The sequence below is a fragment of the Littorina saxatilis genome, linkage group LG12 (genome assembly GCF_037325665.1).
Source record: "Littorina saxatilis isolate snail1 linkage group LG12, US_GU_Lsax_2.0, whole genome shotgun sequence".
NCBI classification, from domain to species: domain Eukaryota; kingdom Metazoa; phylum Mollusca; class Gastropoda; order Littorinimorpha; family Littorinidae; genus Littorina; species Littorina saxatilis.
In genome coordinates this window covers 51792963-51807094 of record NC_090256.1, presented here as the reverse complement: position 1 = coordinate 51807094, position 14132 = coordinate 51792963, and the positions used below count along the sequence as shown (strand labels likewise).

The 14132-nt window shown below is 39.3% G+C and overlaps 1 protein-coding gene across 2 annotated transcripts in view; it reads right to left on the bottom strand.

The window, feature by feature from the left end:
• Window positions 1–7643: 7643 nt before the first annotated feature.
• Window positions 7644–14132, bottom strand: part of LOC138982212 (uncharacterized transporter HI_0519-like) — a 42200-nt gene continuing 35711 nt past the window's right edge. For both annotated transcript variants that reach the window (XM_070355437.1, XM_070355436.1), the window contains exons 12-14: window positions 13763–13880; window positions 9471–9651; window positions 7644–8594 (exon numbers count right to left, since the gene is read on the bottom strand). In XM_070355437.1, the coding sequence (XP_070211538.1) occupies window positions 8578–8594; window positions 9471–9651; window positions 13763–13880 (316 nt within the window). In that variant the 3' untranslated portion in view covers window positions 7644–8577. The remainder of the gene's footprint in view (window positions 8595–9470; window positions 9652–13762; window positions 13881–14132) is intronic.

The window sequence follows — 14132 nt, the reverse complement described above, 5'->3', positions numbered from 1 at the left end:
AATTATAGCAACGACAACATTAGAAGACCTGAGGGGTTCCTCTGGCTATGTTTAGTGACTAGAAGTTTTACAGGAATGTGGCCGGGGGTTTTACGGGGGAGCATCTAGTTTTGCATGACTTTGTTTAATTCTTTGTCTGTGTGCGCTTATGATCGCACCAGTTCAATGGTTGAATTGAAAAAAGAGAGACTTCTCAATTGTTTGTGCTTGTTGGATGCGTCTCTGCAAATTCAACAGCGAGAAATGAGCATTTCCTGCAGCTAAACATGATGTCTGCAGTTAGGCGGTGACATACGTCTTTTCTCTTTTATTTCTCCTTCAAAACTTTGTTTTCTAGACTAATTTGTATTGTTGTTAGTATTCTACGAGATTTCTACTCACTCATTGTCTCTTACAGAGATTATTTTAATGACTGTATATACGAATTCCTGGCCTGTGAAAGATGGCCTCAGAGTTGGACATCTGAATATTAATCATGCCATAAATAAGCTTGATGTCAGAGGTAGCAGATATTCTTCTCAACTCGTGAAAATATTTTCACATTTTTGGACTCTCTGAGTCGAGATTAAACAGCAATATCACAGATGTGGAAGTTAAGATTGAAGGATATAATGTCGTACGTCGAGATCCATCATCAACGAAAGAAACTGGTTTGCTTGTTTATATTCACGAGTCTTTATCGTTTCATTGACTTCCTCACTTAGAGCAGCATTCAGTTGAAAAAATATGGCTGGAATTAAAATTGCGTAAATCAACACCAGTCTTGACCGGTTTCTGCTACAGGAATCCAGCTGAACATGTTAACTGGTTTGATAATTTTGATAACATGATGGACGCTGTCAGCCTTGAATCCAAAGAAATTATACTTTTGGGTGATTTTAATCTTGATCTCCTAAAACCCAACAAGTGCTGGATGGAAAAGTTATCCTTTCATAATTTACAACATTGTTAACGATTCCAACAAGAGTTACAGCTACCTCATCTACGCTTATAGACCATATCTGTGTGTCAACCCGAGCTAACATTATTGAAACCTCAGTTCCAAGTATTGGTTGTTGTGATCACTTTCCAGTATGCCTAACATGATCGAAAAAAGGGGTTAGAATCCCCAAACGAAAGCATAAATTTATAACATAAAGGCTATTTTCAAAACTTGATAAAGAATCATTCCTTTCTGATTTAAGTTGTACAGATTGTTCAATAATTTATAATCATACTGACCCCGATGAAGCATTTAAATTATGGTACAACTTGTTCATAAAATTACTGCGATTTTCTTAAACGTAATGGCAAAGAAGAAGAGTACAGAAACTAGAGAAACGAAGTAACGTCCATAAAACGTGCTGCTCACAGAAGCTATTACCGTGAGCTCGCTGCATCAAATACGAAAAAAACACTCAAAAGCCATCTGGAAAGTAATCAACCAGTTAACACGTAAAGAAACCGTAAAATCTTCTGTCATTGATGTACCTGCTGATGATCTTAACATTCATTTCACTTCTCTTGTGAAAAAATAATTACAAATGATAGATCAAAACAGAATAATCTGGACAAGTTTAAACAGTTTTGTGTTTCAAAAAATATTACACATAATTTAGACATCCCCCTGTTATCTGTGAGCGAAGTCTTCCATTATCTGGTGTGCTTAAAACAAGCTGGTATACGTACTCGTGGTCTAGATAATCTTGATGGGAACATTTTGAAGTTGTCTGCCCCTTTTATTGCAGAATCTCTGACATATGTTTACAATTTGTGCCTGGACAAATCAGTCTGACTTTCCCGCCAAATTAAAGGAGGCAAAAGTAATCCCGCTATTTAAATCAGGTAATTCTTCTGACCCTGCCAATTACAGTGAGGTTTCAGAGAAAATCATTCGTGCCACACAGCATTAATAAACCTTCTTGAAAACTTGCTTAGCAACATTAACAATAATGATTTCTGTGGTGTCCTATTTGTCGATTTTGCAAAAGCATTCGACATCATTAATCATGAGTTACTTTTAAGAAAATTAGCTGAGTATAGATTGTCACCCCAAACCCTATGCCTCTGTGTTATATGGAGTCCCCCAGGGTTCTGCCCTTGGGCCACTTTTCTTCTCCCTGTATATTAACGATTTTTGTTTGTTTGTTTATTTGTTGCTTAACGTCCAGCCGACTACGCAGAGCCATATCAGGACGAGGAAGGGGGGGATGAAGGGGGCCACTTGTCAAGCGATTCCTGTTTACAAATGCACTAACCCATTACTTGTGTCCCAGCAGGCTTTAGTAAAACTAAATTAATACCTACTGGAAGATTACCAGTTTCCAGTATGTTAAAATAGGCTTAACCTATCTACTGCTGGACTTACATCAGAACACTAACAGATTAAACTATACATGAATCGCGAGACAAGCGGCAAGAGAAGAGATTTTTGGAAAAAATACAGGTGAATGAGCAAGAAGGCAGAAAAAAGAAAAGAATTCATGAAGAAAAAGAGAGCATGACAGGAAAGAGGAACCAAAAATCTACCTAACAGCAAACTAGAAAGCTCCTGCGGTTCCAAAAACAGGAGGGGCCTTTAATTTCATAACCGCAGTGCCCCACTGCGGGAATATTAACGATCTTCCGTTTAGTATTAATGATGATTGTGAACTCTTTGCTGATGATACGACCATACACACTTCTGATAAAAAATTAGACAAGTTTATTCATCATTGCAAAACAGAGTAGATGATCTTATAAATTGGACGGAGTATAACCACATGAGCCTTGGTTTAAACAAGTTTATTCAATAAATTCCATTGGTACTATTACCGCATACATGAAATAAGGAACATGGAGCACAACAAGCTAGGCTTATGAGCGTACTCTTAAAAGCAAATGAAATTTGGCGGACGATTTTAATATAACAAATTTGAAATAATGTCAAAATGGTAAATTATGGTAGACAAGCATGTAACAATAAAAGGAAACAAGTCGCGTAAGGCGAAAATACAATATTTAGTCAAGTAGCTGTCGAACTCACAGAATGAAACTGAACGCAATGCCATTTTTCAGCAAGACCGTATACTCGTAGCATCGTCAGTCCACCGCTCATGGCAAAGGCAGTGAAATTGACAAGAAGAGCGGGGTAGTAGTTGCGCTAAGAAGGATAGCATGCTTTTCTGTACCTCTCTTTGTTTTAACTTTCTGAGCGTGTTTTTAATCCAAACATATCATATCTATATGTTTTTGGAATCAGAAACCGACAAGGAATAAGATGAAAGTGTTTTTAAATTCATTTGGACAATTTAATTTTGATAATAATTTTTATATATTTAATTTTCAGAGCTTGTTTTTAATCCGAATATAACATATTTATATGTTTTTGGAATCAGCAAATGATGGAGAATAAGATAAACGTAAATTTGGATCGTTTTTATAAATTTTGATTTTTTTTTACAATTTTCAGATTTTTAATGACCAAAGTCATTAATTAATTTTTAAGCCACCAAGCTGAAATGCAATACCGAAGTCCGGGCTTCGTCGAAGATTACTTGACCAAAATTTCAACCAATTTGGTTGAAAAATGAGGGCGTGACAGTGCCGCCTCAACTTTCACGAAAAGCCGGATATGACGTCATCAAAGACATTTATCAAAAAAATGAAAAAAACGTTCGGGGATTTCATACCCAGGAACTCTCATGTCAAATTTCATAAAGATCGGTCCAATAGTTTAGTCTGAATCGCTCTACACACACACACACACAGACAGACAGACACACACACACACACACACACGCACATACACCACGACCCTCGTTTCGATTCCCCCTCGATGTTAAAATATTTAGTCAAAACTTGACTAAATATAAAAAACAAAGGAAAAAAACCCAATGATAAACTAACAACAGTACTCACACGCGCTCGCACACTCACTCGCACACACACGCATACAATGACTTCCACATGGTTGAAAATAGAATACTACCATCCTTTTGCATCAGGCATGAAGTCATTGTGGACAACAACAAACTACAACAAGCAAACAAACCAACAATCAAACAGACACACAATCAACAACGTCGACAGTTAAAGTCAACAATCAAAAACAATCGAAAACAAAATATTTAGACACGCAGTCTCGCGTGTTAATGTAAAATATAGGGTAAACTAAGGTATCAATCAAAGGTAACTATTTCGAAAATAACTAAAAAAATAACTAAAACAACCAGAGATAATAGAAGAGAAAGTACTGCCACTTGCTCTCTTGGACAACATTTAATGTTCACATGCAAGACAAAGGGTAAAATGCTGACCGCATTAAATTTTGTCGTTTGGCCTGTGGTCTTTTAATACGTGCACAAACTAGGGCAGGCGTGGCACACCTGATGAGACACGCAGACCAGCTTAAAAGACACGTGAAAATACGTGAACAGTCCTCGTGCGAAAACGTGCACAAATAGCTGGTGGCAAAAGGAAACGAGGCACCGAGTGAGCAAAGGCAAAGTTGTTTGACACAACGGGTGCAACGGGTACATGGTTCATAGGTACATGATTTTATCATCAATTTTGTTTTTGTTTTTTTTGTCATCGAATCAGGTACAGTGTACTTGAGATATATGACATAGTATTTTTTATGTTACGCTATTGTGTGCATACCACAACTCAATTGTACACATTGAGCCATTATCAAAAGAGTACAAAGTGGCGCAGGATGTTTGTTTGTTTTTCACTGCATGTTTTATAAATGTTTAAACTTATCATAAGATGTGCATGCCATGGCTTAACTATACTCATGAAACCATCATCAACATAGTGTGTAGTACATAGTACATAGAAGCGCAGAATATTTAATATGCATTACTGCATGTTGTATATTATATATATTGTATATAGGCTATATTGTAGATACTCGTTTAGTCACTATACATATAATATATTCTAAACAATGCATCGCACTATGTGAGGAAACTTGAGACAATGCATCTAGGTTGCCTATATCAAAGCGAGCAGGTTGCGCATGGTGGTCACTCTGGTGACTGCACTACCGCGCTTCACAAAAATTGTCCCATCCCGTACCCACGTCTCTTCACCCCCTAAAGACCAAATACATGTTAATTACAACAAGGCAAAAAAGACAAAACGTCAAGAATAATCCTCAATCCTTATTATTTGGCAACGACTCAATAGCGGAAGTAGGAGGTCACACATTTTTGGGAGTCAATATCGATAATAATTTATCTTGGGCCCATCATGTTAGGTCGTTGTGTAAAACCATGTCAAGGAAAATATATCTGTTGAACAGAATGAAACACTTTCTTGATCCACACTCAATGTTTTTTTTTTTTTTTTTTTTGTTTTTTTTTGTTTTTTTTTTTTTTTGTTTTTTTTTTTTTTTGTTTTTTTGCACACTCCTCCGGACACTTCGGCCTACCATTTCAGATCCTGGCCAGGCCTTCACACTCAATGTTATTATTTTTTAGTGCATACATACAAACCATCACGGATTATTGTTCGACCATCTGGGACTCTGCCAGTGCAAATATTTTAAAACCACTGTATAGTCTACACAACCCAGTCTCGTTTTAGACGATAATAAGAAACTTAAGATGTTGCCATTAAAAGAAAGATTTAAATCAAATAAAGGCGTGCTCCTTCACAAAATCCTTTCCGGCCATGCATCACGTGCTTTCATTACAAAATTTTAAGTCAAACCAAACCGAAAATTCAATGTTCCTATTCCACGGATAGATCTCTTTATATCAAGTTTAGCTTATTCTGGCAGCGTTTTGTGGAATTCTCTCCCGGAATCAGTTCGAGTCCCAACGAGTCTCAATACTTTCAAAAAACACCTCTCATCTATATATATATACGACTAGTGTCTGTCTGTGTGTCTGTCTGTCTGTGCGCGATGCGCGGCCAAGGTTCTCGATGGATCTGTTTCAAATTTGGTGATCATATTCAGGTACACCCTGGACACAACCTGGTCGATGAGATATTTCAACACGTGCTCTCAGCGCGCAGCGCGGAACCGATTTTGGTTCCACCTCAGCTATTTTGGTTCCACCTCAGCTTACCCGGGCCCCCATACCGACACACCATAGCCGCTACACCACATCACAACGCCAAAGTTCTCGGTGGTTCTTTTTCAAATTTGGACACCGTATTCAGCTACACCCCGGACACAATATCATCGATGAGATATTTCAACACGTGCTCTCAGCGCGCAGCGCTAAACTCATGTTCGTTTTTGTGTTCATTTCACCATTATAAGTAACTCTTCCTTATCTTCTCCAGTGTTTGGCGTTTATCTCCCTTCCTTCGTGTGGCTTTCCCGTTCAGTTGTAAGTTACTATTTATTTTTAGAATGTCACTGCGCTGTCCAGAACGCTTCCCTTGCACCCGTAAGTTGTTCTTACTGTCAAAGTGAAAAGGTCGAATCAATTTATAGCCACGCGAAAAATACACTCTCACCTATCTCTATATATTTATAGATACAGATATGCATATATATATACGGCTTCTCTGTGTGTGTGTGTGTTTGTGTGTGTGTGTAGGCAAAAACCTATGTATTATAGAGTTCTGTTTGTGATGGGGTCTAGCGGCTTTTGTCTGTCTGTATGTTCTGGCATGTGAGAAGCCACAGCAGATAATATAGGGCTAAGAAATAAGCTCTAAAATTCTCAATCCCGTTTGACAGGACTTCGCCTTTCAAAGGTGATTGTGGTGAACCGCCACGCTGTCTGTCTCCGCGCCGTTCACCCCAAATTCCCGTTTCTGAGAGTGACTATTTTTAGAATGTCACTGCGCTGTCCAGAACGCTTCCCTTGCACCCGTAAGTTGTTCTTACTGTCAAAGTGAAAAAGTCGAATCAATTTATAGCCACGCGAAAAATACACTCTCACCTATCTCTATATATTTATAGATACAGATATGCATATATATATACCGCTTCTCTGTGTGTGTGTGTGTTTGTGTGTGTGTGCAGGCAAAAACCTATGTATTATAGAGTTCTGTTTGTGATGGGGTCTAGCGGCTTTTGTCTGTCTGTATGTTCTGGCATGTGAGAAGCCACAGCAGATAATATAGGGCTAAGAAATAAGCTCTAAAATTCTCAATCCCGTTTGACAGGACTTCGCCTGCAGAGGTGATTGTGATGAACCGCCACGCTGTCTGTCTCTGTCTCGCGATTCACCCCGGCGAAGCCGGGTATTCCTCTCATTACATATACATTTAATGTCATATTACGAAAAATCACAGTGATGGAAGACTTCGTCTTGATTATTTTCATATTGATCATAATATTATCTGTCCATATACCATCAGTGTTTCATCATATTAAAATTCTATTTGATAACACATTCACATTTTTTTTAATTAAACATGATCTGTAAATTCCCAATTTTGATCATAACGTAAGAATTTGTGTACTGTGTATAGTCCTGTGAATAGTTTTTCTGCATTTCTATTTTTTATTTGTATGTTTATCTTTTGTAAATGTTTTACGTGTGTATATATATGTATATAAGATTAGAGTATTCCCTCTCTGGCTCGTTTATATTGCTTATGCCACAACTCTCGTAAAATTTGATTTGATTTGATTTGATTTGACAACTCTCACTCTCTCTCTCTTACTCTCGTCAATACAAATATTTCTTAATGTATCTTATATCTTGTTTCACACACACACACACACACACACACACACACACACACACACACACACACACACACACACACACACACACACTGTTTTAAAACTGTTAAATGCATGAAAAACATTAGCTACAATTGAATGGCACTGGATTCCACCGTTCACCTTCTTCCTCAATCACTGTCATTCAAACAAATCGTACGCATTCTGCAGGAAATAGACTGTATTTGTAGAATTTCACAATACATTTCACAGGTTTCACAACAGCTTCTCAAACAATTACGCAGCTGTTCATAAAGATTTAAAAATGATAAGACTATATTTGAATTTAGAAATATCAAATGTCTAGACATTCTTTACAAAATTGGTTCAGTAGCACACACACACACACACACACACACACACACACACACACACACACACACACACACACACACACATGTATATTTCCCAGGTAGAAGATGCAAGCAAATCCGTAATATATTGTCGTTAAGTTTCAAAACAAAAATTCGGCGTTTTTTTTGTTAGTTTTGGGCACCACTCGTGGAATGTATGGTACTGCACATAATCATACTTGCGTCATTTTGCTCTCAATTTAAGCTTTAGAAACATGCTTTCGTTTCTACCATTTAGTGATTCACAAGCAAATTTAGAGTCAGAGCATGATAACTTATTTCCAAAACGGTGCAGTGATTCACAAGTAAAGTTAAAATCAGAAAATGATCACATCTCAAAAACTTCACTTTCACGAGAACATTTTTTTTAATGATGCTTTCACGGTCGATATTCTCGTCACAAAAAGTCTCAACTTATATTTGTGAGATTATCACAAATCATCTTGACGTGCACCATCGCAGAACAGCAGCTCCATGTCTGGACATCATCGGTCACCGGTTATGGATGAAGGGATTGCCCCTCGGCATATGATTGAGTATTTTTTCTGTAATGCTTCCAAAAGGGTCCTATGTTGTCAACAAACCTGCACAAATCACAAGCAAAGAAATTCGACTGAATATCATTTTCAGAAACCTGACTAAGCCAACATAAATCACAAGCAAGAGAAGCAGGACTTTAACAGCTAGACTAGCTTTTGCTACTTACTTGTTATCGTTCTTGCTTACGTTTTACTAACATGCTGTTGCTTTTTTGTCTAAGATAACTTTTGATACTTCCCCTACTCATTGGCATACATGGGCCAAATACAGTAACTGTCTTCTAGCCCCCCACAATTCAATATTCTACCCTGGTTCCCTTTGCACTTTGAGATAAAGTTAGTCGATGCATGTGGCTCTGTGTGAAGCTGAAATAGACGATGTTTGGAATAACTCTTTATGAGGATTTATTGGTTGTTGAAGAGCTGAATACCTTGAAGATGAGATAGGCTGGGCTATATATAATATAGGACATTGAAAATAACCAGTAGACACACCACTGTGAACTGTGAGCTCCGAGCTGCATGATTTCAGAAGAGATATGTATCATATCGAGCGGACACTTCACAAACGGCCTGTTTCTATCGAAAGCATGTAGAATAAATCTCATAATTTTGACTCGCCAACTGGTTTTTCAGTCTCACAGAGCTATGCTTCGCTCAACTTCAGTTGCCTCCCTTTCAAGGGATACCACTCTTCCACAGCCTACTACAAAAACCGACAGAGGAATTTCCGCAAAATCGTACATTTCACCAATTAAGCGTCCTGGCGATATATTAAGCAGAACTGTTTTATCAGGAAGGACTGTGCCTTTATTTGGCGGTCTGAGCAGTGTTAATCCTGGATTTATGCGCTCTAGAAGTATTATACATTATGATTATTTGTATGAATTGGTATCTCAGCCATGCCCAATATACACTTACCAGCAATGCATGCAGTCATGAAGCAAGCGACGTTGCCGGCTATCATGGCCCTGAAGACAAGCTCCGAGATGTCGGAGCGGCGGCTGGGGGCCATCCCTCCCAGTGTACCCAGCATCAAACCCATGGAGCCAAAGTTGGAGAAGCCACACAGCGCGTAGGTTGATATCACAACGGACCGCTCCTGGAGAGAAGACATGGGTGATGATGAAGGCAAGCGCAAGGCAAAGGTTCATTTCAGAAACACGCGAGATATACGAAGAGAATACAGTCAAACACGTCTGCAACGACCACCAAAAAGGACCAAACAAAAGTGGTCCTTATAAACAGGTAGTCGTTATGGAAAGGTAAAGTGAATTTTAACAAACCGTTAGTTTTGCTTGGTGGTGGTCGTAATAGATCCGTGGTCGTTATCGAGAGGTGGTCGCGAGGGCAGGTTTGACTGTGTATTTGGGACAGCAGGACAGCAGTATTCGTGTGGAGAGAAGTTTATGCTTAGTCAGTGCTGATAATAAGATAGGAGTGTGTTTCTAAAGTAATGACAGATGAGATGGACAACACCCTCCTCACTCAGAGACAAAACAACAACAGTACATTGAATACTCAAAAAAATAAAAAGAACATAAATACCCTGTTTATTGAAGAAGATAAATGTGTAATGGTGAAATCATTGTCCAGGAATGGATACAAATAAAGTAAGTGAAGCTGAGGAGAAACAGACAGCACTTTACTGGGTAAATGTACTTCTGTATAACTTTCCTTAGACCTGTTCGACAACATTAGGAGCACATGTGACCTGAGCAGGGACAAATCATTAACATGCCCATGTTTGCAGCGTGTTTGTATATATATTATGATAATAATAATAATTGTCAGTAAGTACTGGTGTCACATGACTGATGTGAACCAGTTGATTGGCTAATGGCGATGCGCTAACTGAACTGTTAGCGCACTCCAAGAGTGCGCTAACTTTTCCACAGAGCGTATTCTTCCGCCCTTTGCCTAAGCGAGACTGTACTCTCATCCTCAGAATTAATTAATGACATGTAGCTTATATTCTCCACAATACCAAAATACCATAAATTTCCTGCTTCTCAATTAAAGCAGAAGTGGGTTTTTTCTGACAGATTGCATGTGCCTGTGCCACAGTTGCCACTGATCTAAAAATAGAACCCGCTGTGTCTAATTTTTCAGTTTCGATTTGCGAAGATTCTTCTCATAATTATGCCGTAACTTATTATCCACATTACCAAATGATGAGTTAGTATACAATTCCCAGCAACTAACAGAAAACACAAGTGTTATTCCGATAACGTACCAGCTAGATCAGCATTTGGATATAGGCCTATACGTAGCAGACTACACTGAAATACGACTGCATCAGTTCAGTAAATGAATGGTTTCCGAATTATTATTTCAAGGCAAGAACAATCGGAATCGAAAACGTTTAGGGTTTAGAACGTCCGTACCATATATATATAAGACTTATTACCAGCCTGCCTCATGCGTGCAGACTCAGTGCAACGTGACGAGCAATTTTTGTTTGCAGTGGTTCGATTGCCCTAGCCTGGCAGACGACATAAACCCCGCTCAGCAAACTAACATGTTAGGCAAATGTGAACGATAAAACGATGGGGATATAATACGTGTAGGGTTCAGAGCATTCTTACCGTTCATATTTAGTACCAGACTCCCCGATGAGTGAAGATACCACACGAGAAACATGCCACATTTATTTTGAAAATGTGCTAACCGTCGACCTTGGGGGTTACTAACCCCCAAGGTCGACAGTGATGATCTTTCAGAGAGACCTCATTTGAACTCGGAGAAAGGGACTGTGTTCTTAGTTACTACGAACACAGTCCTTTCTCCGAGTTCAAATGAGGTCTCTCTGAAAGATCATCACTGTTTAGCTTAACGCTACACTGGAATTTACCAACAGAAATTAAAACAAGAGTTTGCGTGTGATGAAAGCACGACACACTTGAGACAGCCCACACAAAAGTAGATCTTCTACGACCTCACCACACAGTTATGCCTATTCAAATGCGCGTAGCAAAATGTGCGTGTTGTATCTTCTTTTTTTTCTGGCGGTACCGACAATATCAATATTGAAACAATCCCAGTGCACTAAGGGATTTATAGAGCAAATCTCGAACATAATTATTGAACTCAGCGCTAATGCGCTTCGTTCAATAATGAATTTTCTCGATTTGCTCTATAAATCCCTTAGTGCACTGGGATGTCTCAATAACTTTAATAATAATAAAGAACACTTATGAATCGCCCCTTCTCGCCAGAGCTCACGGCGATGTACAATAGCAAAAAAACTTGACATCAGAACACACACACACACACACACACACACACACACACACACACCACACTCACGATTGAAATACAGTTAATACAGTTTAATAAAGCTTCTATCCCCTCATACCCATCTTGGTCTAGAATCTTATCCCCACAATATACATGTACCGAACCGAAGATTCACCGAGTTACTACATACGTATAGTATATGTAAATATACGGATACTGACAAAAACATGTCCAAGAAAAACTCAAAATTAAAAACCTTAGTATTACTCATTCAGTACTGGAAAAGAGACCGGCACGGTTGGCCTAGTGGTAAGGCGTCCGTCCCGTGATCGGGAGGTCGTGGGTTCGAACCCCGGCCGGGTCATACCTAAGACATTAAAATTGGCAATCTAGTGGCTGCTCCGCCTGGCGTCTGGCATTATGGGATTAGTGCTAGGACTGATTGGTCCGGTGTCAGAATAATGTGACTGGGTGAGACATGAAGCCTGTGCTGCGACTTCTGTTTTGTGTGTGGCGCACGTTAAATTTCAAAGCATACCGTCCTGATATGGCCCTTCGTGGTCGGCTGGGCGTTAAACAAACAAACAAACTGGAAAAGAGTGTATTTCAGGAAGCAAACATTGACTAAAGGTGCTGTTTGAAGAGATATAGGTGTTCAGGGCAGATTTAAAGGAAGGATGGAATTGTGAATGACGGACAGTTTGTGGGATGTTGTTCCAGATGGGAGGGGCAGCAACAGAGAAGGTACGTTCGTCATAAGCTTGTGTGTAGACTTTAGGGATACAGAGGATGAGACTGTCTGAGGATGAGCGGAGGAGTCGATTGGGCTTGTACATTTTGAGGAGTTGACAGATATATGCGGGACCAGTAGACAACACCGCACCAAAGCACAGGCAACATACCTTGTATTGGATACGTGCGTCTACTGGAAGCCAATGCAATTGTCTCAGGTGGGGAGTGATGTGATTTCTCTTGCTGACCTTCAAGACAAGACGGGCAGCGTTGTTCTGGACTTTTTGGAGTTAATTCAAGAGGTACTGTGGGCAGCCTACAAGAAGTGAATTGCAATTGTCAAGACGTGTCAAGACAAAGGCAGAGATAAGGGTCTGAGTTGCTTTTGCAGTAAGAAAGTGGCGAATAGAGCTGATGCGCCTGAGTTCAAAGTTTGCAATGCGGATCATGTTCACGACGAGAGGAGACATAGTCAAATGTTCATCAATTATGACACCTAGGGTTTTTTTGCACAGTTTGAAAACTTGACGTTGGAGTTATCAACCACAATAGAATCAGGAATAGGGAAGGCACTGTACATCTTTGAGGAACATACTAGCATAGCTTCTGTTTTGTCGGAATTTAGCTGTAATTTATTGCTTGTCATACAAAGCTTTACGTCCTGTGGCGCGGCAGATTTTTGTAACTGAGTATCATCCGCGAAATAATGATGGAGAACAGAATTGTTTTCAATTACGTCAGAATGCGGTGCTGTGTACAGGACGAACAGAAATGGTCCAAGGACTGAGCCCTGGGACACACTGAAAAAGACTGGTGCAAGTTCTGAGCTCACGTTATGCACGGATATGACTTGGATTCTATCAGAGAGGTATGATGTCAAGAACTGAAGAGCGGTGTCACGGATTCCAAAAACATGCTCAAGACGTTTCAGAAGAATGTTGTGATCGATAGTATCGAATGCTGCTGACAGGTCTAAAAGAGTCAAAGCGGTCACTTTGTTTTGGTCAAGGGAGAGCAGAAGATCATTTAAAACTTTCAGAAGAGCAGTTTCAAGCTGTGTCCTGATCGGTAGGCAGACTGGAAGAGGTTGAAAAGCAAATGTGACTTGAAAGTTGAGAGGACTAACTTTTCAATTTGACAGGAAGGACAGGTTGGAGACAGGGCGATAGTTTTTCAATTCGTTGTGATCCAAGTTCTGTTTCTTTAGAAGCGGTTTTACTATGGCTTGTATATATACTTACTGTCATGAGTCCCTTTGCAAGGGTTTGATTGATGTCTGCCAGGAAGACTCCACCGTCAACAAAGCTATAGTTGCCAGTGGGATTTGTTGGAAGACCAAGCGTAAAATTCCGTAAATAGCTGCAAACCACAAACATACCATATATTATTTCAAGCTCTTTAATAAGATTTTAAGGATGAAAACAGACCAAAGTCATTCCTTTGATTAAAAAAAACAAAGAAAGGTAGGTTGTTGGAACGTTTGTTATTGACAAAACAATACATTCACAAATATATCGACCCAACGGTCTTTTAAGTGCACAGACAAACAATAACAAAAACTTATCTGGCTGATTTTTTCTTCCGCCTGCCACGAAGCCGCAAGCGAATCAA